Raw genomic sequence first — 25,787 nt, 5'->3', positions numbered from 1 at the left:
CAGCTACATTTAGATCAAGGCTAAAATACCCTAGTTCCATGTATAAATCCATATCCTGAGTTCATCTGCTTTGCCTGCCAAGCTTCTTGCATTAAATATAAAAATATATTAATAGATATCAAAGATTGAAATCACCCCATTTGCAAACCCATTATTGTATTAAAAGTCCCAAACACGAGGAAATCTGCAGATTTTGGAATTTCAAGCAACACACATAAAAGTTGCTGGTGAACGCAGCAGGCCAAGCAGCACCTGTACCTCTTCCTAGAGATGCTGCCTGGCCTGCTGCATCCACCAGCAACTTTTATGTGTGTTGATTGTATTGAATTACTGCGTCTGAGGAAGTGAGAGGCAAACATTCATCCAATCTACATATTTATTTCAGGTTACTTCTGGCATATCACAGATCTTCATTGGGATCCAGATTATAGTGTTACAGATAACCCAAATGCTGTTTGCCCTTCATCTTCTAAACCTGTACCAAACCCAGGGAAGTGGGGCAGCTACTTCTGTGATTCCAACTGGGACCTTATCAATCTGTCCATTTATACCATGAGAGAGCTTCATCCTCGACCAGATTTCATTCTTTGGACAGGGTAAGTATTTAACTATCTGCAGAAAGCAGAATTTAACAGCTAGATTACAAAATCAATACAACTGAGATTGCCTAATGATTACCAACAGTTACTATAATTAAGGGGGTGGTGCTAATGTGTGATAGTGGGCTGTAAACATTAAATATTGAAATAGGAACCAAAAATGTTGAAAATACTCAGCAGATCAGGCAGCAACCATGGAGAGAGGAAGTTCATGTTGATAAGCTTTAATCATCATCTAACTAATGATTTCCAACATCTGCTAGACTTGTATTTATATATTTGGAGTGTGATAACATAGAGCAGTCCTTTGATAATAAGGATGACTTGCTTCCACTAGAATTCTGTGGGTTGTAAGATGACCAATGAGGCTAATGTGGAAATGGCAGGATTTACCCCCAGTTGGGACAGGCAAGTGGGTAGTTTATGAAGTAGCATAATCTTTCTGTCACTTATTCAGGGTTTCTGTATGTTCCCAAAGCGTGAACATAAAGTTCTCAATATCATCTTGAATACTCCATCTCCACTTTGGAGAGTCATGGACAAGTGATTTTTCCAAGGAAGCTCTGAGCAGATCCTTGAGTTTCTTTCTTTGTCAACTAGCTGAAATTTGGCATTAGTTTTGTGTTGGGCATTCAGTTGATGCAACCATTCAATGAAGCCAACTAAGTATGCTAGAGGAACTCAGCAGGTCAGACAGCGTCTATGGAAAAGGGTCAACGTTTCAGGCCGAGATCCTTCATCAGAACTGGAAATAAAGGATGAGAAGGTGGGGGAAGAAGAAATACAAGGTGGTAGATGTTAGGTGAAACCAGAGGAGGGGAAGAGGTGAAGCAAAGAGCTGGGAAGTTGATTGGTGAAGGAGATAAAGGGCTCGAGAAGTGGGAATCTGATAGGAGAGGATAGAAGGCCATGGAAGAAAGGGAAAGGGGAGGAGCACCAGAGGGAGGTGATGGGCAGGGAAGGAGATACGGTGAGAGAGGAAAATGGGAATGGGGAATGTAGAGGAGGGGGTGCAATTACTGGAAGTCCGAAAAATCGATGTTGATGCCATTAAGGTGGAGGCTACCCAGATGGAATTTAAGGTGTTGCTCCTCCCACCTGAGTGTGGCCTCATCGCAGCAGTGGACTGACATGTCGGAATGGGAAGTAGAATTGAAGTGGATGACCACTGGGAGATCCCACTTTTTCTGATAGGCAGAGCGTAGATGCTCGGTGAAGCAGTCTCCCAATCTACGTCAGATCTCACTGATATACGAGAGGCCACACCAGGAGCACCGGATATAGTATTTGACCTCAACAGACTCGCAGGTAAAGTATTGTCTCACCTGAAAGGTCTGTTTGGGCCCTGGATGGTAGTGAGGGAGGAGGTGTAGGGGGAGCTATGGTACTTGTTCCACCTGTAAGGATAGGTACCAGGAGGGATGAATGGACAAGGGACTCGCATAAGGAGTGATCCCTGCAGAAAGTGCCGGGGGGGGGGGAGGAAAAGATGTGTTTGGTGGTGGGATCCCGTGAAGATGTTACAGAGAATTATGTGCTGGATGCAGAGGTTGGTGGGGTGGTAGGTTAGGATAAGAGGAACCCTAACTCTGGTGGGGTGGTGGTGGGTGAGATGAGGGCAGACTTAGGTGAAATGGAAAAGATGTGGGTAAGAGCAGTGTTGATGATGAAGGAAGGAAAGATGCTTTCTTTGAAGAAGGAGGACACCTCAGTAGGTTTGGAATGAAAAGCCTCATCCTGAGAGCAGATGTGGTAGAGACAAAGGAATTGAAATAAGGGGATGGCATTTTTACAAGTGACAGGGTGGGAAGAGGTATAGTCCAGGTAGCTGTGAGAATCAGTGGGTTTTGAAAAAAGATGTCAGTGTATAAACTGTCTCCAGAGATAAAGACAGAGAAACTGAGAAAAGGGAGAGAGGTGTTAGAAATGGTCCAGGTAAATTTGAGGGCAGGGTGGAAATTGGAGGCAAAGTTCATGAAGTCGATGAGCTCAGCATGGGTGCAGGAAGCAGCACCAATGCAGTTGTCGACGTAGTGTAGAAAAGTTGGGGAGTGATACCGGTATAGGCTTGGATCATAGACTGTTCCATGTAGCCAAAAAAAAAGGTAGGCATAGCTGGGTTCCATGTGAGTGCCCATGGCTACACCCTTTGTTTAAATGAAGTGGGAGGAGCCAAAGGAGAGATTATTAAGAGTGAAGACCAGTTCTGCCAGATGGAGGAGAGTGGTGGTGAAGGGGAACTGGTTAGGTCTGGTGTCCAGAAAAAAATGGAGGGCTTTGAGACCTTCCTGATAAGAGATGGAGGTGTATGGAGACTAGATATCTATAGTGAAAATGAGATGACCAGGGCCAATGAATTTGAAGTCATTGAAAAGGTGAAGAGTGTGTGAAATTTCATGGATGTAAGTAAGAAGGGACTAAATCAGGGGAAGAGGGGGATAAGAATGAGTCAAAGTATGCAGATATCTGTGGGGGGGGGTCATCTACTACATCTGGTGCTCCCGGTGTGGCCTCCTGTACATAGGTGAGACCCCATGTACAAAGAGTAGATTGGGAGACCACTTTGCTGAGCATCCACTGTCCCCCAGAAAAAGCGAGATCTCCCAGTGGCCACCCATTTCAATTTTATCTCCTATTCGCATTCTGACATGTTATTCCATGGCCTCCTCTACTGCTGCGATGAGGCCACACTCAGGTTGGATGAGCAACAGCTTATATTACGTCTGGGTAGCTTCCAACCTGATGGCATGAACTTCAATTTCTTTAGCTTTCTGTAACTGCCCCCTACCTCTGGTGCTCTTCCTCCTTTCCTTACTTCCATGGTGTTCTATCCTCTCCTATCAGATTCCCCCTTCTCCAGCCCTTTATCTCTTTCACAATCGACTTCTCCCCTTTACTTCACACAGTGGCGTATCTAAGGTATTGCAGGTATGGCACATGCCCTGGGTGCCACTTGAAGGGGGACGCCACTGACAAATTCTATTAAAGTCAGACATGCCATCCTCGGATAGTGAAGAACGAATTTTCTTTAGATGTATGATATGTCATTGATTATCATGGGTAAGAAGCACTAGGATGGCCTTGTTTCAGAGCATTGTGTAAGAAGACCATGAAACGTTTCTTCATGAAGAAGAAGGAAAGTGGAGCTGAAGGACGGAAGAGACGAAAGTTGGAGGTGGAGGAAGCCAAGAAGTCGAGCAAGTTCTTCATGCCCTTCTTTGAAAAGCCTGAAACAATTAGTTCGACACGTTCCATGGAGTCACCTGCACCTGCTACAAGTTTGTTAGAATCCGAAGGTGGATCATGTACAAATGCGTCACAAGCCGAGGAGGAAATCAGGTCAGATAAACAAGTATAACGAGATTAAGAGTGAGGCAGCCACAGAGAACGTGAACATGACAGGAGGGGAAGACGATGGTGGTGGTGGTGATGTTGAATTTATTGATGAGATTTTACCTGACGGGATTAAACCTGACAACACTGAACCTAATGAACTGGTTGATGTCAAAGAGCCTTGAACTGTCATACCAGAAGTGATTAAACAGCATGACATTGGACTTCTGAAGTTCGACAAGGATACTGGAAAAGCAATTCTGCCTGATGCGTTGAGAACAGAAATAATAAAGCTAGATTCGAAGTATTTCCAGAGCAGAGGGGCCTTTCCTACCAACAAATAACCGCTCAATGAACAAAACTTGGTTCAAGAGGAAATTGGGAAATGGTCATGGTGAGGAAGTGACTCGCTCATGGCTGGTCTATTCCCCTTCTAAAAAGTCTGCATTTTGTATCTGTTGTCTTCTCTATTCCCAGTCAGACCATCAACCCTCATTGGAGCAGGAAAGTGGATTCAACCAGTGGAAAGCACCTGAAAGGATTAGTGTTCATGAAAATGCCAAGAATCATCGGGAAAGCTTCACACAGTGGAAAGAAATGGAAAGAAATTTAGCTGGAAACAGAGGAGTTATTGACGTGGTATTTCAGTCACAGTTTGAGAAGGAAAAGCAGAAGTGGCGCGATATCTTGACGAGAATCCTTCACTGTATAAAATTCCTTGCGACTCAGAACCTGGCTTTGCGAGGACACAGGGAGTCACTTCAGCTAGACGATGTGGGAAATTTCCTTGGCTTACTGAAGCTACTGGCCATCTTTGACCCTGTCATAAAAAAACACCTCACTCATTTGGAAAGTCACCCTGGATCCACGTCTTAACTTTCACCAAGTGTCCAGAATGAATTCATCCACATGATGGCATCCACTGTTCGCCAGAGTTTACTGAGAAGCATTCATAAAGCCAAGTACTATGGTCTCATGTTCAACTCGACTCCTGATCAGGCACACTGAGCAGATGTCAGAAGTAGTGAGGTATGTGGAAGTTGATTTTGCAAGGAAAGCAGTCCGTGTTAGAGAGTCCTTTCTTGGTTTTATCGAGATAAGCCAGAAGGATGCTGAGAGCTTGGTTGAAGACATCTTGAAACAGCTAGAGAGGGAAGATATCGAGCCACAAGATTGTTGGTCACAGTGCTATGACAACGCTGCTGTGATGGCTGGACACAGAAGTGGTGTTCATCAAAGAATAAGTGAGAAAAACAACCTGGCAGTGTTTGTGAATTGCGACAATCACTCACTCAACTTGGTGGGTGTACATGCAGTCAAGCAGGATACAATGATGGTCACATTTTTTGGAACCATTGAAGCTCTCTACATGTTTTTCTCTCGTTCAACACAGCACTGGGAAAAACCCAAAACGCCATGCCTGTGGTTGTTAAGTCGGAGTCCAAAACCAGGTGGAGTGCAAGGAGAGAAGCAGTGAAGCCCGTCAACAAGTACCTTGAGGAGATACTTCAAGTTCTCCAGGACATGATAGACAATGAAAACGAGACCAGTGAAACAAGAAGTGACACAAGGCATGTTGAGTTACGATTTTCTGGTTTTGCTAGGATTTTGGAACAAAGTACTCATTCGCATTGACCATATTCAAAAGAAGCTGCAGGATCCTAGCATGAACTTCCACGATGCTGCCCTGGATTTGAAAGCCCTCCAAGATCATTTTTATGATGAAAGAGAAGTGTTGGTCAGTGAGTCACTCGAAGAAGGAGTTGGTCTCTGTCAAGAATGGAATATTGAAGTTGAAAGATGTCAGAGACGAAAGAAACGAATGGCTGACGAGAACTCGAGAGATGCTGGGATAACAACTAAGGAGGAAATGGAAACAGTCATGAAGGGAACACTCGACCGTCTTCACAGAGAAATGGACGAAAGGTTCGCTTGTTTGCACAACACTGATGCCAAGTTTGGGTTCCTTCTGGATGTCGAGGGGCTGTGTTACGGCACCGATAGTAACGACCTAAAGAAGAAGTGTGAAAATTTGGGCGAATTGTACAGCTCTGATGTTGATGGACAGCAGCTATATGAAGAAATTTTGGATTGCAGAATGTTGCTATCAAGGTGGGTCAACATGAAAATATCAAGATCTGAAGAGCTTCTTGAATTTATTGTTCAGTATGGAGATGAGAGCGTCTTCCCCAATCTTCGCATTGCAATTCAGATAAACCTTCGCAGTTTCCATTGCCAGCTGTGAGAGATCATTCAGCAAGTTCAAACTAATACTTTCATATTTGAGAGCCTATGATCTTGTTCTGAGTGTAGAAAGAGAAGAAACTGAAAAAACTGACTTTGATCACATCATAGACCAATTTGCATCAGTGAAAGTAAGGAAGGTGCAGTTATAATTTTCATGTAGTGCCATAATTTGTTAATTAAAAGATTAATGAGCTTGACTTGTAGTTTTGAGCTGATATTATGGTAAAGTTATCTAAAAGGTGAGTGTCAGATGTTTGGACAGGGGCGCAATTTCAGTGCTTGCCATAGGCACTATTTTCCGTAGATATGCCCCTGACTTCACCCCTTCCCGTCTCCTGGTTTCACCTATCACCTACACTTCTTCCTCCCCTCTCCCCACCATCTCACTCAGACTTCTGAACTCTTTTTTTTCAGTGTTGATGAAGGGTCTCGGCCAAAACGTTGACTACTCTTTTCCATAGATGCTGACGGGGCCTGCTGGATTCCTCCAGCATTTTGTGTGTGTTACCTTGATTTCCAACATCTGAAGATTTTAAACGCAAACAACAGGAATTCTGCAGATGCTGGAAATTCAAGCAATCTGAAGATTTTGTCTTGTTTGTGATTAGCTTCTATACAATTTCTTTACCTTATTAATTTCTTCATAATTTTAATTACCTCCATCAGGTAACTTCAGTCATGTTTTTTCTCACTTCTGGTATTAGCTCTGTGAATCTTTATTGCATTTTTTTCCAGTGCTTCACCATCCCTTTGTAAGTATGGAGAACTCCAGTACTCCAGACTTGTTTTGAATTGGATCGATATATGCTTAACATGACCTCTCTGCTTTTAGGTTCTGTCCAAGGTATTTTACATTGAACCATTCCTAATAATTTTAACAGAATATGATGCAGAGTGTCTGCCATTGTGGTAGATTTCTGCTACTTCCTTTTTCAGGCTTAAGTCATAATCACTAACATGGCTAAACCACTTTACGGGATATTAAACTAACATAGTTGTAATCTTAAGGTTATAGGGTGCACAAGGAAAGTGGGTCTGCTATTTATAATAATTAATTATGTTATTCTTATTGAAACATTCAGTGATGACACCCCACATGTTGCTGATGAAAAGCTTGGCGAGGATGCAGTGCTGAGTATAATTGGCAATTTGACCCATCTTATACGAGAGGTGTTTCCAGGTATGTCAACCCTAAACCATTAAGTGAATGTTAAGTGTAACTGTCTAGCCCAGGGGTTTCCAACCTGGGGTCCATGGACTCCTTTCTTAATGGTATTGGTCCATGGCATAAAAAAGGTTGGGAACCCCAGGTCTAAACCATGGTGGTGTCTACACATAGCCAGCTTGGAATGAATGGTACCATTGAACAGAACAACTGGCACTTCCATTGTCGAATGTACTTAGTTCACCTCACCATAATGATTTTTAAAATTTCTTCTAGTACAAACTGTGCATTTCTTGAACACAATATTCTAAAGAAAACACTGTTTTTGTGAAAGAAAACTATTGGTAAACTAAAGTTGGATGGAGAATTGCACTGTAATAGACAAAACCTGAAAACAGGGAGATTGATACATTTACTATTACTTGACTTGGGCACGTAAACGTTTTGTTTTTTGATTTTTACAGTTTTATAAGCAAACCATAATTAATATCTGGTGTTGGTTCAGGATCACAACTAAATGAAGTTTTCTATAATAGAGATTGAAAACTGAAAATAATCACAAAGAGATCATTTGCTAGTTTGTTGGAGGTTCCTGTGAAATAACTTACAGCCCCAAATACCTGCTCAGATACTCTATGTTCTGCACATTACTAACTAGTTTAGATAGTCATTCTTAATGGCAGCATGACAATAGCCAATAATGAATTCATCTACATAATTCATAATGAAGCCATATATTCTCCAGAAACAAGCACCACAGAAATATACTCATGCTTACCGGGCCCTAGAATGAATACACAGACTTGGAGTAGTTGTCTATTGCACTATTATGTCATTTCATCTCCACCATGAGTGCATACTTACTGTTTGTACTTCTTTGACATAGTTTTTGAACATACTTTGAGACAATGGGCAAAGAAAATTTCACACAGTGTTTATACTATACTCAAAGTGTAGAATAAGATTCTGCAGGTTTTCTCCTATCTCCATTGCTATCCTATATCCATACAGTGTATTTATGTAATACAAATATCCAGTATTGGGGTTGGAGGATCAACACCTCATGTTTTATCTGTGTAGCCTCCAACCTAATGGCATGAACATCAATTTCTCTGACCTGGTAATTTCTCCACCCTCCCCCTTACCCCATTCTGGGTTTTCCTCTCATCAATTCTTTTCTGCTCACCTGCCCAACACCTTCCTCCAGTGCCCCCCCTTCTCCTCTTTCTTTCATTCTCTCCTATCATATTCCTTCTTCTTCAGCCCTTTACTTCTCCCACCTGTCACCTTCCAGCTTCTCACTTCATTCCAGCCACCTTTCCCTCACCTGGTTTCACCTATCAACTATCAGTTTGTTCTCCTTCCCTTCCCCTACTGCCCTCTTCCTTTCAAATCCTGACAAAGGGTTTCAGCGTGAAACGTCAACTGTTTATTCCTTTTCATAGATGTTGCCTGACCTGTTGAATTCCTCCAGCATCTCGTGTGTGTTACTCTAATATTGGGGTGTCTTCTTTAAAAATTGTACCAAATGACCATTTGTTCTTCATATATTTGATTTGCATTGCTGGTACTAAATTGGCTTGAATGGATTGTTTGCCTGGCAGTAAGTGCACTGGAACAAATGCTCCACCTCTTTAATAGATCTGTTTGTTGTTTTATTACTCCATCTAACATATTTTAGAGAGAAAGTGATAGAGAGACTGATTATATACTTATCAACAGATGATAAATTATTTAAACAATTTAAGAGTTGAAAGTCCACATTTTATCATTGAACTTTATAGCATAGATTTATTCAATTAATTCTTCCTTTGGACATCAAAATTTTCTCTCCAAGTGTTTCTCCAATTCTCTTTTGAAAATTATTTTCAATCTGTTTCTACTTCCTTTTCAGATAACACATTACAGAACAGTATAAAAATCTTACAATTCTCTGCACCAGGTTATATGGGTAATCTAAAGAGCGTTTTCCTCTCTTTCTCCCAAGTTTTCTTAATTGACCATCAGTTCAATGTGATCATGATATAAAAAGCTAGGATTCTTCCAGCTTATCCCAATGATCATATTAATTTCTAAAGATTACCCTTTAGGGATAACTGGGATCAAACATTCATAATGCTATTGATTATGCAATTAGAACTTAGTCTTTTTTGCAGCTTTTTAAATTACTTATCCATTGTTGCCTACATTAAACCAATCAACACTGGCTAAGTTATTTTAAACCATTGTGTCTATATTCAAGGAAGTTTGCAGACCAGACTGATATTGTCATTTAGCACATCAAATATGGTCACAGGTCTCTTTGCTTCATTAATAATTGGGATATTTGTATGCTCAGAGTCATTAATTTTAGTGTCTGTGTTCTTTATCCTCTGAAGATTTTAGACCATCCTTATGAATTACTTTGTCCCGGTCCAGTATTCAGAAATGTCTCCTATTGTAATGCATAGCTCCATGGAAGCATTGTCAAACTCAAATTTCAGAGTAAATTGAATATTGAAGTACAAATATGTCACCATATACAACCCTGAGGTTCGTTTTCTTGCAGGCATTCACAGTAAATACACGAAACACAACCAAATCAGTGAAAGATCACATCCAACAGGGAGGACAACAGCCACTGTGTAAAAAAACTGTGCAAATACAAAAAGAAAGAATAATAATAAATAAATAGATTTCTTGAAAGTGAGTCCATGGGTTATGGGAACAGTTCAGTGATGGGGTGAATGAAGTTGAGTGAAGTTATCCCCTCTGATGGTTGAGGCTGTTACTGGACCTGATGGTGTGGGTCCTGAGGCTCTTGGACCTTCTTCCTGATGGCAGCAGTGAGAAGAAAGCATGGTGTGGATGACGGGGGATCCTTGATGATGGATGCTGCCTTCCTGCAACTGCACTTTGTGTAGATGTGCTCAATGGTGGGAAGGGCTTTACCCTTGATTGATTGAGCCATGTCCACTACGTTTTGCAGGCATTTCTGTACAAGGACTTTGGTGCTTTCATACCTAGCTGTGATGCAACCAATCAACATAAGACCATAAGACCATAAGACAAAGGAGCAGAAGTAGGCCATTCGGCCCATCGAGTCTGCTCTGCCATTTTATCATGAGCTGATCCATTTTATCCTATTTAGTCCCACTGCCCCGCCTTCTCACCATAACCTTTGATGCCCTGGCTACTCAGATACCTATCAATCTCTGCCTTAAAGACACCCAATGACTTGGCCTCCACTGCTGCCCGTGGCAACAATTCCATAGATTCACCACCCTCTGACTAAAAAAATTTTTTCGTATTTCTGTTCTGAAAGGGCGCCCTTCAATCCTGAAATCATACCCTCTCGTACTAGACTCCCCCATCATGGGAAACAACTTTGCCACATCCACTCTGTCCATGCCTTTTAACATTCGAAATGTTTCTATGAGGTCTCCCCTCATTCTTCTAAACTCCAAGGAATACAGTCCAAGAGCAGACAAACGTTCCTCATATGTTAACCCTCTCATTCCCGGAATCATTCTAGTGAATCTTCTCTGTACCTTCTCCAACGTCAGCACATCCTTTCTTAAATAAGGAGACCAAAACTGCCCACAGTACTCCAAGTGAGGTCTCACCAGCGCCTTATAGAGCCTCAACATCACATCCCTGCTCCTATACTCTATTCCTCTAGAAATGAATGCCAACATTGCATTCGCCTTCTTCACTACTGACTCAACCTGGAGGTTAACTTTAAGGGAATCCTGTACGAGGACTCCCAAGTCCCGTTGCATCTCAGAACTTTGAATTCTTTCCCTATTTAAATAATAGTCTGCCTGTTTATTTTTTCTGCCAAAGTGCATAACCATACACTTTCCAACATTGTACTTCATTTGCCACTTCTCTGCCCATTCTTCCAATCTATCCAAGTCTCTGCAGACTCTCCGTTTCCTCAGCACTACTGGCCCCTCCACCTATCTTCGTATCGTCAGCAAACTTAGCCACAAAGCCATCTATTCCATAATCCAAATCATTGATGTACAATGTAAAAAGAAGCGGCCCCAGCATTGATCCCTGTGGAACACCACTGGTAACCGGCAGCCAACCAGAATAGGATCCCTTTATTCCCACTCTCTGTTTCCTGCCAATCAGCCAACGCTCTATCCACGTATGTAACTTTCCTGTAATTCCATGGGCTCTTATCTTGTTAAGCAGCCTCATGTGTGGTACCTTGTCAAAGGCCTTCTGAAAATCCAAATATACAACATCCACGGCATCTCCCTTGTCTAGCCTACTGGTAATTTCCTCAAAAAATTGTAATAGGTTTGTCAGGCAGGATTTTCCTTTAAGGAATCCATGCCGAGTTCTGCCCATCTTGTCATATGCCTCCAGGTACTCTGTAACCTCATCCTTGACAATCGACTCCAACAACTTCCCAACCACCGACGTCAAGCTAACTGGTCTATAATTTCCTTTTTGCTTCCTTGCCCCCTTCTTACATAGCAGAGTGACATTTGCAATCTTCCAGTCCTCCGGAACCATGCCAGAATCTATCGACTTCTGAAAGATCATTGCTAATGCCTCCGCAATCTCCACAGCTACTTCCTTCAGAACACGAGGGTGCATTCCATCTGGTCCAGGAGATTTATCAACCTTTAGCCTATTCAGCTTCCTGAGTACTTTCTCTGTCGTAATTGTGACTGCGCTCACTTCTCTTCCCTGCCACCCTTGAGTGTCCGGTATCCTGCTGTCTTCCTCAGTGAAGACTGATGCAAAATACTTGTTCAGTTCCTCTGCCATCTCCTCATCTCCCATTACAATTTTTCCAGTATCATTTTCTATCGGTCCTATATCTACTCTCACCTGTCTTTCACTCTTTATATACTTGAAAAAGCTTTTAGTATCCTCTTCGATATTATTTGCTAGTTTCCTTTCATAGTTAATCTTTTCTCTCTTAATGACCTTCTTGGTTTCCTTTTGTAAGGTTTTAAAGACTTCCCAATCCTCTGTCTTCCCACTAATTTTTGCTTCCTTGTATGCCCTCTCCTTAGCTTTAACTTTGGCTTTGACTTCTCTTGTCAACCACCGTTGCATCCTTTTTCCACTCGAAAATTTCTTCTTTTTTGGAATATACCTGTCTTGCACATTCTTCATTTCTCGCATAAACTCCAGCCACTGCTGCTGTGCCGTCTTTCCCGCCAGTGTCTCTTTCCAGTCAACTTTGGCCAGTTCCTCTCTCATGCCACTGTAGTTTCCTTTACTCCACTGAAACACCGACACATCAGATTTCGGCTTCTCTTTTTCTAATTTCACAGTGAACTCAATCATGTTATGATCACTGCCTCCTAAGGGTTCCTTCACCTCAATCTCTCCAATCACCTCCGGTTCATTACACAATACCCAATCCAGTACAGCCGATCCCCTAGTGGGCTCAACAACAAGCTGTTCTAAAAAGCCATCTCTCAGACATTCTACATACTCTCTACCACACATGTATAGCAGTTTGCCAAAGTTTTAGATGGCATGCCTAATCTTCACAAATTTCTAAGAAATTAGAGGCACTTACATGTTGGATCCAGGACAGAGCTTCTGAAATGATAACACTAAGAAATTTAAGGTTGCTGACCCTCTCCACCTCTGATCCCCCAATGAGGACTGGCTCATGGACCTCCTGTTTTGCTCCTCTAGAAGTCAATAATCATCTCCTTGGTCTTGCTGATGTTGAGTGAGAGGTTATTGTGCCACCACTCAGCCGGATTTTCAATCTCCCTCCTATATGCTAATTCATCACCACCTTTGATTCGGCAAAGATGGTGGTGTTGTCAGCAAACTTAAACATAGCATATTATATTAAATATTAAATTCTAGGTCTCCAAAAGAATGCCTGCTTCTAGTAAAGAGTTAACCATTTATATCAACCAGTTTCAGTGACTCAGTTTGGTCACAACAGTTGAATTAACTACACAGTTAACCTTCTAATCTGAACCTGCTTTCTAAAGAAGTTACCTACCGCTATATTTTTCAATTTTGCACTAAAGATTTGTGTTTGTAAACTGAGAATATGTTCACAGATACTAAAGTCTACTCTGCAATGGGAAATCATGACTTTCACCCAAAGAGTCAGTTTCCTGATACCCACCACAGGATTTACAACAGAACTGCAGATCTCTGGAGACCTTGGATGGATTCTCAGTCTGTCTCCACGTTTAACAAAGGTATGACCAAAGAAAATCACTTCTCAAGTTACTGGTTGTTCTTTTATCTTCCAGATGATTGAGTCCTGTTATTTCTATTTTCCTTCAGGTCTTCCGTAATCTTACAGTACCTTGTCTACTTCACCACACTTAGGATATGTATATAGTTGTTTAATGTACATGGCAAGCTCTTTTGCAATGGCAGATATCAGAGCTGAGTGCAGTGCTAGGAAATGAACACATTGCTGCAGTTAGTATTGTAAATAGATCTCTCCCTGTTTGCAATTTGTTGCCTAACAAATCTTTGCTACAATGTAAGGTTTTATAAATTTAGTGTTGATTTTGCTCACTACCATGAAGGGTAGGAAAAATATTTGGATCCTGTCTTTCAAACACAGGGAAGGAGATGGTAAATAAACAAACTAGTTAAATAGAGAGGGAAAAACCAAACCTCATGCTCTTCCTTCTGGCAGCAATGACCATCGCATTCAAAGATTCAGAGTACATTTATTATCAAAGTATGTGTGCAGTATGCAGCTCTGAGGTTTGTCTTCCTCATGGACAGCCAAGAAACAAAGAGGAACCATGGAACTTGTTCAAAAATAAAACAACCCCCACACACAAAAAAAAAACAAATCAGGGAAATGGCAACCAGAAAAAAATGAGCGAAAACACGGAGTATAAAACACAACTTGAAAAGGCATATTCATTTCAGCTCAGTGTTCGTTTTCTGCTGGCCACCCCACCGATTCAAATTCACCCAAACTAGCAACAAAAACAAGAGCGACCAGAAAAACTACAAACGCACCATATGGAATTAAGAGTCCATGCTCTGGAAACATCCTCCGACAACATCAAGGAAGAGAGATAGTTTGAATGCAAGGATATTCCCTCAGGAGCAACGAGCAGGAGGGAGAGAGAGATTGTCACATGCAGACACCTTCTTCCCGCAGTAGCGAGCGAGAGACTAGTAGATGGCACTGCACACTCACTCAACCTCCGCACCTGCCTTGATGATTTCAATTTTCCTCAGCGCTTTAATTAGTGAGATCGGCAAGAGATGCAGTTGATCATGGGCTCACAACTTGTCTCCTGGTTTCCTGGCCTCCATGCTCAGAGACAGCAAAGCGCTAGATCGCCCAATCAGCCTAAAAGACTTGTAAGATTTTGTGTGTCAAAACAAAATCTTCTGTATTTGATTTTGTTTTTGTTTTGCTTTTGATGTACTGCATCCTGTCTGGGAGAAGACTGACTAACTGTGGATTTCTTCTCTCGCTTTCCACAGCAACTGATATGCCCCACATAAGTTAAAGGTTTACTATTTCTCCTCCAATATGAATATGAGAACACTCAGTCCTCTTTTATTGTCATTTAGAAATGCATACATGCATTAAGAAATGATACAGTGTGTCTCTGGAGTGATATCACAGAAAACAGGACAAACCAAAGACTAACACTGACAGAACCACATAATTATAACATATAGGTACAGCAGTGCAAAGCAATACCATAATTTGATGAAGAAGAAACCATGGGCGCGGTAAATAAAGTCTCAAAAGCCCCCGAGTTGATTGACTCCCGAGTCCCTGATAGCAGGCGGCAAAAGGGAGAAACTCCCTGCCATAAACCTCCAGGCACCGTCAACTTGCCGATGCATTGGAAGCAGCCGACACTGAGTCCATCCGTCAGAAAACTTCGAGCTTCCGACTAGCCTCTCCGATACAGCCTCCTGAGGGCCATCCTCTGCCGAGTACCTTCGACCTCGCCCCGGCCGCTGAAACAAGCAAAGCCGAGGATTTCGGGGCCTTCTGCTCCAGAGATTCTGGTTACCACGCAGTAGCAGCGGCAGCGAAGCGGGCATTTCAGAAGTTTTCCAGATGTTCCTCCGTACTTTCACGTCTGTCTCCATCAAATCAGAATTGTGCTCTGTCCCCTACTTGACAGATGACAGATATTCATCACCGAAGTGGCTGCGCACGCTGCCGTCATGCCATTTTCTCCTCCTCCATCTTATACGCCTAAATAAGGGTTCTTTAGGAACCTAATAGCTGTGTTGATTGAGAAAAACATTTATTGACAGGGTGGGAGCAACCTCCAGTCACATGGTTGAAAGTTCACCAAAATAAAATAATATAAAAGACAGATGAGAATATTTTGAAGAACAGCATGGAAGTTCTTCTAATTCTGCATATTTCTCATCTATCAGCCAAGAAGGCAAAGTGCTGCTTATGCTGCTCTGGGACCTACTGGAGTATAAAATTATTTCTCTAAGAGTGACTTCTAGTAAAAGTAAATGGCTATGAAACACTGAGCTCATCAATAACTTCAAATTTTTTCTGCTTTCTTCTTGATTTCTCCCTTTCTTGTGTCAAGAGCATTGAAGCCAATTTCAACAATCCAGATACTGTATTGAATACTTTATTTTCATGAAGTCCATGCTTTACTTTCAGGGACATCTTGGATTATTTTTCCTCTTTATTCAGTTTCACATAGCACACCACATCTCTCCTTCCAAGCGCCGCAGGAGATCAGAACATTGAGACAGTGGGTGTGGCTATCGGAGGCCTCTGCATTATATCTACCTCTATTTCTCTCCCTCTCGTTCTGTCTCCCTCTGTCTCTGTGTGTGTGTCTCTCTCTCTCTCTATCTATCTATCTATTTATCTCTCTCCTGTTTGGGGGGAGAGTCAGCTGGTTCTTAAGTCTGCTGAGCTCTAATAAATGACACCTCAGACTATAACATTGAAACAGCGAGCTGTTGGTCTCCCCTCTTGCTGTGGAAGGGGTGACACTTCTCTTTCCCTTGTCGTTGAGAGAGAGAGAGAGAGCCTATGGCATGTCAAAGTGCTGGGCTATGAACTGTAGATTTTCATAGACCTAGATCATCATCTGTTTTGAGGCTTCGCTATTGCCTGCATGGTGTGTGGAGGTGGGGGGGGGGAGGGGTGCTGATGCTTCCTGCTGGAACAAGTGAGGAAGGGGAAGGGTTGATGCTTTGCTGCTGCTTGTGTGTGGGACGGGGAGGGGGCTTAGGTGTTCTAACATCTTTCTTTCATTCTTTGGGGTTTTCTTCTGTTTCGTGGACATCTGTGAAGAGTAAGAATTTCAGGTTTTGTACCGTACACATTCTCTGATATTAAATGGAACCATTAAACTATCAAATCTAGACCATTTCAAGCCTGGATTTTAAAATTAAAATCATTTGGATCAATGGTTCCTCTTTAGTGGATGGTAATAATTGTTGACCTATATTATCTTGGTAGATTTTCAAGAGTTAGATCAATAGATGTTTAAAAGAATATGTAGCAATGAATTGAGGTATAAATTAGTCATGACTAATAGAATGATAGTACAACCATGAAGACAAATGGCATTCTCTTGATTCTATAGTAGTAATAGATTTGATGAGTAGACCAATAGTAGAAAAGAGAGCACATGATCAGTACTTCCTGTAGCTAAGCAAATGGCCACTGAGTATATGTTTGTGGTCTTCTGCTGCAGTAGCTCATCCACTTCAAGGTTCGACATGTTGTTCATTCAGAGATGCTCTTCTACACACCACTGTTGTAAAGTGTGGTTATTTGAGTTACTGTCACCTTCCTGTCAGCATGAATCAGTCTGACCATTGTCCTTTGACCTCTCTCGTTAACAAAGCTTTTTTGCCCAGAGAACTGCCGATCACTTGATGTATTTTGTTTTTCTCACCATTCTCTGTAAAACTCTAAGGACTGTTGTATATGAAAATCCCAAGAGATTAGCAGTTTCTGAGATACTCAAAACACCCCGTCTGGCACCAACAATCATTCCATGGTCAAAGTCACTTAGATCACATTTCTGTCCCATTCTGATGTTTGGTCTGAACAACAACTGAACCTCTTGACCTTGTCTTCATGCTTTCATGCATTGAGTTGCTTCCACATGATTGGCTGATTATTAATGAGCTGATGTATATGTGTGCCTAATAAAGTGGCCACTGAGCATAGGTGCAGTAATAATAAATTAACATAAATTTATAGAGTGGAAGCTATTACATCATCAGTATTTGTTTCTTCAGATGCTTTTCTGGTTGTAAGTCTCTTTTAATGAATACTTGTATTTTATCATAAGGATTCTCTTAAACAAAATATCCATAAAATGTAACAGAAAAGATGTCGTCTCCTTGGCCCTGCACTATTCTATGGGGCATCTGAATAGTATTGTTTATTGACTACAGCTTCGTCTTTAATACTACAATTCTGAGAAAAGTCATCACCAAGCTCCAAGATGTGGGAGTCTTTCCCCTATGCTCTGATCCTCGACTTCCTAATCAACAGAGTAAATAGTAGGTGATATCACTTTAGTGGGCCATATCTCAAATAATGATGAGTCAGAGCTTGATAACAACCTTTCTTTCATTGTCATCAAAACAAAAGAGCTGGACATTGACTTCAGGAAGGGAGGCAGTGCACATTCTCTTGTCTATATCAACAGTACCAAGGTTGAGAGGCTTAAGAGCTTCAAGCTCCTAGGAGCTTGCTGAACATCACCAATCGCTTGCTGACTGTCTGCACCACTGCCTGTTATGGGAATTGTACCTCCCTTAATCACAGGATTCTGCAGAGTGGTGCGGAAAGCCCAGTGCATCTGTAGTTGTGAGCTTCCCATGATTCAGGAAATTTACTAGGACAGTTGTGTAAAAGGGGCCCGTAGGATCACTGGGGACTCAAGCCATCCCAACCACAATCTATTTCAGCTGCTACCATCTGGGAAGCAATGCTGCCGCATAAAAGCCAGGACCAACAGGCACCGGGACAGCTTCTTCCACTAGGCCATCAGAGTGATGACCTCACGCTGACTTGAGTGTACTCTATATTACATTGACTGTTCTATTTATTATAAATTACTATGATTGCACATTGCATATTTAGATGGAGATATCACGTAAGGATTTTTACTCCTCATGTATGGGAAGGATGTAAGAAATAAAGTCAATTCAATTCAATAGCCCATCTTCATCCAACCACATAAACATCATGGCCAGGAAAGCTTACCAATGCCTCTACTTCCTCAGAGGCTAAAAGAATTTGGCGCATCCAAATTGACCTTCATTTATTTTATCGTGAACCATAAAAAGCATCATCTCTGGATGTATTATGGTTTGATATTGCAACTGCTTGGCCCATGATTGCAGAAAGTTGTGGACACAGCTCAAGGCATCACAGAACCCAGCCACCCCTCCACTGACTCTGTCTGCACTTCTCACTATAGTACCTCATTAAAGCAACCAACATAATGAAAGGCCCCGCCCAACCCAGTCATTCTCTTACCTACCCTCTCCCATCGGGCATAAGATATAAAGGCCTTAAAGCATGCACTACCAGGCTCAATGGCACTGTTAAAGGCTATTGAATGATTACCTAGTGTGATAGATAGACTTTTGACTTCACAATCAACCTCATGATCTTGCACCATATTGTATACCTGCACTACATTTTCTCTGTAACTGTTACACTGTGTTCTGAATTCTGTTTCTCGTTTTCCCTTAATGCACTGTGTAATGAATTGATCTGTATGAACAGGATGCAAGACAAGCTTCTCTCTATACCTTGGCACATGTGACAATTATAAACCAATCCCAATTCAAAGTGCTGAAGATCTTTAGGATTATGGTTCATTGGATATATTATCTGGTGATAGAAGCTCAATCATTGTTACATTCTACTCAGCAAAAGGATTAAATGGCTTTCATCCCCTTTGTACTTACTGTGTGAACACAGAGCTGCCTTTTCTTTGTTCATTAGGAAGGTAAGAGCCAACTGCAAAAAAAAAAGCAAAAAAACTAAGTCCAATCCAAGATTGGAAAGAATGAACAAAGGAGGAGAACTCAAGTAGTAAATGGCCCTTCTTACTGGATCTTTTGATTATCTTTAGGAGCTTTCTACACTGAGAAGCTGCTGAATCGAAATGACCAGCGTATTATTGTCTTAAACACAAATTTGTATTATACTAAAAATAAACTTAATGTTGGCCTATGTGACCCTGCTGGTCAATTTCAATGGCTTGAAGAAACACTTTCAAAGGCAATGACAACAAAAGAGAAAGTAAGTACTGTGTTTTCTGAGTTCAAACGCAAAAAAGAAATGTCTGTATTCAGAAATATGGATCTTCTGTTTAGGTCTCTTTCCCTATTTAAAAAAAATTATGAGCAAATAAATCTAACATTATTTATAAGGTAATTGTTAATCATTTTGCAATGGATTTCTGAAGGAATGTTATGGAGGCTATTATTCATGATGGAATAGGGAAAATCAGCCTGGAACATTATTGTTCGATATGTCAGCACGTCAGGACAGAAGGATGAATCTACAACATTGCCAGCATTATTGTCCATCCCTAAATTGCTCTTGAACAGTTGGCAGTGAGCTGACTTCTTGATGTATTGGTAAAGGTACTTTCACAGTGCAATTGGGTTGGGAGTTCTGTAACTTAGACCTAACAAAGATGAGGAAACAGAAACAGTTTTTCAAATCAGATTGGTGTGCAACTTCAAAGTTCAATGTAAAATTTATTATCAGAGTATATACATGTCACTACATACAACCTTAAGATTCTTGGAAGCACTCCCACAAATGATGGTGTTCTCGTGCTTGCTGCCTCTATCCTTCTTGGTGGTGGAGCTGCAGATTTTGAAGATGCTGTCAAGTAACCTAGGCTGGAAACTACAATGTATTTTGCTACACTGTAACTGGTGATTGACTAAATAAGTGTTTAGGGTGGTGGGTGAAGTGTCCTTTACATGGGCGGCTTTGTCGTGGGTGTTGCTGGGTGCTTTTTAGTGTAGTTGAAGCTGCACTCATCCAGGCCAATGCAGAGTATTCCATCATGCTGGCTAATACAGATTCTAAATTAATGACAGCAAGAATCAAAGTGATGTTGATGGGCATGAATGGGAGAGAATATGTTGCAAGCATGCAGGGAGATCCTCCAGGAAGACCACAGCCAATGACTGTTGGCAGAAGTCAGGGCTTTATGCTTTGGCTCTTGGCCGGGTCACCCATGCCAAACAGGTCAGAGGGTAGAGGCCAGACAAGGAGTGGTCCACCGGTCCTCCAGGTTCAGGGGTTCAGCTCAGGGCTGACAACCCTGACTGGTAAAACAAAATTGTTACTGAAACAGCAATGACGAATCCTTCTACATTTGAGTGTGAAGGTATTCCTGAGTCTTCTCCGTGATGTGCATGACTGACAGTAGTGAAAACTAAGCTACTGACACGATGAAGGAAACCCTGAACACTGCCAGAGATAGAGGACCTTCATTGCTGCTCTAAACGCCAGCGGTGTAACGGGCATTAGAGCTGCAAGGAGGTAAGGAACACAGCAACATGATGCATGGGATTTCTCCCTTGGATATCAGCATGAGCTGAATAGCTTCCTTCTGTGTCATTGAATACAATCTGTTAAACTGCACATGAAATAATAATCAAATTGAGATGCACGCAGGATCAACTAAATATTATCTGTTAATTCTCTGCATTCATAGGTTTACATTATTGGACATGTACCACCAGGCTCTTTTGAAAAGAAGAGAAAGGTATTCTGGTTTCATCAGCACTTCAATGAAAGATACACTAAAATTATTCAGAAGTATCACAGTGTAATAGCTGGTCAGTTCTTTGGACATCACCATACTGACAGCTTCAGGATGTTCTACAGTGATTCAGGTAGTGAAATTAACTTTTATTCCTTTTTGTTATTTCCCTCCAAACAGGCATCAGAATCAATTATATGTTAATTGATCTGCTTTAAATTTTCATTGCTTTTCAGGCACAATTCAAGAATGGAGATCAAGTTATTAGTAATACTTAGGATAACTAAAGAGCCAGATGGAAAAAAATGATTTCTGAGAAGGTTTATAAAGAATAATCTCAAAGATATTCAGGGAGGATATTCCAAAGAATAGAGCAGAATCATAGAGCACTACATCACAGAAATAGGCCTTTGGCCCATCTACCCTATGCCAAACTATTAGGCTACCTAGTCTGAAACTTTGCCACCAGTAGTAAAACGAAGTAAGTGTGGTGATGAGAAAAGATGAGGATAAAGAGGTTATGATTTGATTAGATTAGATTGGATTAGATTTATTTATTTATCACATGTACATTGAAACAGAGGGGTCCATACTAGTAACAATGAATTTATAGAGGTTATAAACTTAGGAAAATATTTAAGATGCATGGTTGATGCATCCAGCTGAACCCCTACCACTTACCAATGACATCAAAGATTCAACGTAAATGTATTATCAAAGAATGTATAAATTATACAACCTTGAGATTTGTTTGCTTAAGCAAGCAAGAAACCTGAAAGAGTGCAATTATCAAAAATAATGACCAACCCCCTGTGAGAAAAAAACAAATCATGGAAACAATAGAAGTGAGAAACAGAAACAGCATTCTGAACCAAATTGAGTCCAAATACATAATTTGTGTTAATGACAGAGTAGGGAAGGGATTATTCAAGAGACTGCAGCTGAAAGAACAAAAAACCATAGGGAATGCGGGGAACTAAATCTTTAAACAAGTAGGAGGGGTGAAGTGTGTATATGCATGAAGAGGAGGATCTGGAATTTGAATAGTATGCATTAGTGAGTAGGTAACTAGTAAAGGTCTGTTAGGAAAGAAGCAATGAGTGAGAGTCAGGATACAAGAATTTTCATTTCCCAGAAAATGCTTGAAGATCAAGATGTATGATAATATATCTTAAGTTTCATTGCAAGCCAACAGAATGCAGTACAGGTTGACCATCACACACCCGAAATGATTGGGATGTGTGCAGTGCCAGATTAGTGGTTTTGCCGAATCACAGGTGGCTAGGTTAGGATTGAACAAATAACCCCTCAAATCCACTTGATGATCACCTCAACCCACCTTTAAAGTACCCTGTAAATAGTGCAAGTTGGATAATAAAGAAAAAAGAAATAACAAATGAAAAGCAAGTGAAATTTATTGAAGTACAGTACAGGCAAAATACCTTAAAAGGTATCTCTATTTACATACATCAGAAGGTCGGTTATTGCCACTTCCAAAGTAAAGAGTTGAATTGTACAAATAATCATTCATGTCTTTCATTATTTTCCTTATGCACACCTGTTTTTTTTTAAATTCACTGTCAGCAAAGAACTGGAGCAACGTTCTTTTTTTGTTTATTTATATCATAAACTCTGGAAGAGCCAAAGTTATGCAAGTTGCATATGCTTTTTAACAGGCACGCCATTGTTGAGCCCAGCTTCCACCTTATCTTATTTCTTTTAAAGACAGTGCCAACAGCTGATTCTGCTAATGGTGCCACCGAAACAGTGGCAACAGGTTGGCACGTCGATGCAGGTAATTTGAAATTAGGCTGGTGTAAGTTATGTCCAAACCAGCAGTGGAATTGGATTACTGATTGTTGGAGTTGAGGTGGTCGACCTGTACTATAATATACATCTTTCAACCTTTTCTCAGATTCCCCCATAGGAGTTATGTTTATTGCACCTGGCATTACTCCATGGAAGACAACACTACCTGGTGTAGAGAATGGAGCTAACAATCCAGGAATACGGCTATTTCAGTATGACACAAATACATTGGAAATTCAGGTAAGAGGGATCCATACTAGTAGCAATGAATTTGTAGAGGTTATAAATGTATTAATATATTTCGGATGCTTGTTTGATGTATCCAGCTGATCCCCTGGCACTTACAACTGATATCAAATCAACATCAAATCATTCAGGCGCTAGATTTGATTCCTTGTCTATATAGAGTGGGCTGGAGTTTCAGTATGTAGTAAACTCAGAATCCACAAGATAAAAAGGGTAAATTAACACCTAAAAGGTGTGATTAATTTTGCAGTTTGGAGGCATTTTTTAATGGAATAGCTCATAGTGACTGGGATGATATATGGAATTAATATTTTAGTTACTTTTACAATAATTGACATAGACTTACTGTAATCACAGTAACTTTTGACTTTCTTTTAGAATATGATGACATATTACTTCAACTTAAGCTACGCTAACACAGTGACTCCAGAATGGCAATGCGAATATAAACTAACAGAGGCATTTGGCGTTCCGGATGGTACAGTTAAGTCTATGCAAACAGTTCTGGATAAACTGTACAAAGACGACTATTACCTACAGAAATATTATAAATATAATTCTGTCAGTTATGATTTGAGTGAATGTGATAGGAACTGCAGAATAGATCAGCTTTGTGCAATTAAAGCAGTCGACTCTGGTGAATATGAGGAGTGCGTGCAAAGGGAGAGCTCTTCTTCCACTCATACTGCAACATGGCCCATCATTTCATTTCTGCTTCTTTCTCTGCTGTTTCTTCAGTTCTAATATTTACCAGATCTCTATAAATCAGGGGTTCCCAGCCTGGGGTCCATGGACCCCTTGCTTCACGATATTGGTCCATGGCATAAAAAAGGTTTTGAACCCCTGGTATAAATGTACTAAGATATGAGGATTATTGATTAATGCATGACTTTAAAGGGATAATGGCTGTATTTCAAAATATATATGTATTTGAGTCTTATTCACACAGTTCTTTGACCATTGTTTCTGCATAATTGTGAAATTGACCATGAAGAAGGGATTAAACAGCTATTGTTATGGTCAATCAGTGCGAAAGATGATCTTCCTGAGTGCACTTCTGAAGACAACTAACTTTGTGACATCATTGAAATTCTCAAAATGCTATTAAAACTCATATTTCAGAACATTATTTGTTGGGTTGGATGTGAATAATTTGATAATGACTTATTCATGTTTGTCACCATCATACTTGCCCAGTGTACAAAGAATGGAGGCCAACCCAACACATTGTGCCCAGGATGACTCTTGAGAATATTGTGGTGAAACAAGGGTATGACCAGTGAGGCAACATTAAGATTAGCTTTGTTTGTCACATGTACGTTGAAACATACAGTTAAGTGCATCATTTGCATCAAATCAAATCAGTGAGAATTCTGCTGGGCAGCCTGCAAATGTTGCCATTATTCCGGTGCCAACAAATCACTAGGAATGTGGGAAAAAAAACCTACGCAATCACAGAGAGAAAGTACAATCTCTTTAAAGGCAATGATAGGAATCGAACTCTGATCTTACAAGTGATACTATGATAGTGTTTCACTAACCACTACCATGCTACCCTTGGCTCAGAGAGATAAAACAGATATTACCAAAGGGATTTTGTCAAATTGCCAAACTTGACCATTTATTCTCACCATTTTGGCTCAGTGGTCAAATATCAGCCTCTTGGATGTGGCTCAGATTTTTAATTATGAGTGAATTGCAGAGAGTTGTATTTATTTGATCAAAAACCTGATTATCTGGGAGTAATTGTCAAGTGCTAAAGTTACCAAATATTTTATGGTCAACACTGCCTGGATTCTCTTTATTGTATCTGTTTTTTAAACTGATATGTAATGTGTTGATATGGAAACAAAGTTTAATGAATATTGTATTAAAATATTTTGGTCAGTATTTATCGTTTCTCTGTACATTGACTGAACAACACTGTCAACAAACCTGATGGCCCACAGAGTCTGTGCCAATAACTTACATTAATCTTCCACTGATCCATTTAGACAATAGACAATAGGTGCAGGAGTAGGCCATTCAGCCCTTTGAGCCAGCACTGCCATTCACTGTGATCATGGCTGATCATCCACTATCAGTATCCATTTCCTGCCTTGTGAACTGCCTTGAAATTTCTTTTCACATTACCACCAATTCTCCCCAGATTCTACCACTCATGTGCATATTAGGCCAACTAGCACATCCTTGTGATGTGGGAGGACAGCCACAATCCTTTACCCCCATTCTCTGTATTGGTCTCTCATAGGGCTATCTCAAGTACAAAATTATGGTGTTTGTCCCATCAAATCCATACCACCACAATGCCAATCCCATGCCCCTCTCCCATCCCCAGTCTTGCAAATTCTCTAATTTCAGATACCTATCCAGCTTCCTATAGAATGCTACAAAGTTTCAACAGTTCAATTTAATATCAGAGAATGTAACAGTATACAACCTGAAATTCTTGCTCTTCACAGACATCCACGAAACAGAAGAAAAACCCAAAGAATGAAAGACAGGAAACTGTTGGAACCCCAAAGCCCTCCCCCTCCACTCCCACACACAAGCAGCAGCAAAAGCATCAGCCCCCTCAACTTGCTTCAGCAAAATCATCACTCCCCCCCACCCACTATACAAGCAATAGCAAAGCCCCGAGAGTCTATCAAAAAAACCCTG

The 25,787-nt window shown here is 40.9% G+C and overlaps 1 protein-coding gene across 1 annotated transcript; it reads left to right on the top strand.

Annotated features, from left to right (window-relative positions):
- Nucleotides 1–387: 387 nt before the first annotated feature.
- smpdl3b (sphingomyelin phosphodiesterase acid like 3B) lies at nt 388–24,962 on the top strand. The gene is made up of 7 exons (XM_072246361.1): nt 388–596; nt 7,262–7,359; nt 13,383–13,526; nt 19,416–19,585; nt 21,024–21,204; nt 22,987–23,120; nt 23,505–24,962. The coding sequence occupies exons 1-7, from the start codon at nt 553–555 to the stop codon at nt 23,868–23,870; spliced, it is 1,137 nt and encodes a 378-aa protein (XP_072102462.1). The 5' UTR covers nt 388–552; the 3' UTR covers nt 23,871–24,962.
- The last annotated feature ends 825 nt before the right edge of the window (nt 24,963–25,787 follow it).

This window comes from Mobula birostris, chromosome 29 (genome assembly GCF_030028105.1).
Source record: "Mobula birostris isolate sMobBir1 chromosome 29, sMobBir1.hap1, whole genome shotgun sequence".
Lineage (NCBI taxonomy): Eukaryota > Metazoa > Chordata > Chondrichthyes > Myliobatiformes > Myliobatidae > Mobula > Mobula birostris.
This window is presented reverse-complemented; position numbering and strand designations above follow the sequence as displayed.

Bases quoted from the DNA above. Each gene is read 5' to 3' on its own strand.
- smpdl3b (XM_072246361.1), top strand. From the start codon at position 553: ATGAGAGAGCTTCATCCTCGACCAGATTTCATTCTTTGGACAGG. The intron at 597-7,261 runs GTAAGTATTTAA...TGAAACATTCAG, and splicing joins GATTTCATTCTTTGGACAGG to TGATGACACCCCACATGTTG. The intron at 13,527-19,415 runs GTATGACCAAAG...GATTATCTTTAG, and splicing joins TGTCTCCACGTTTAACAAAG to GAGCTTTCTACACTGAGAAG.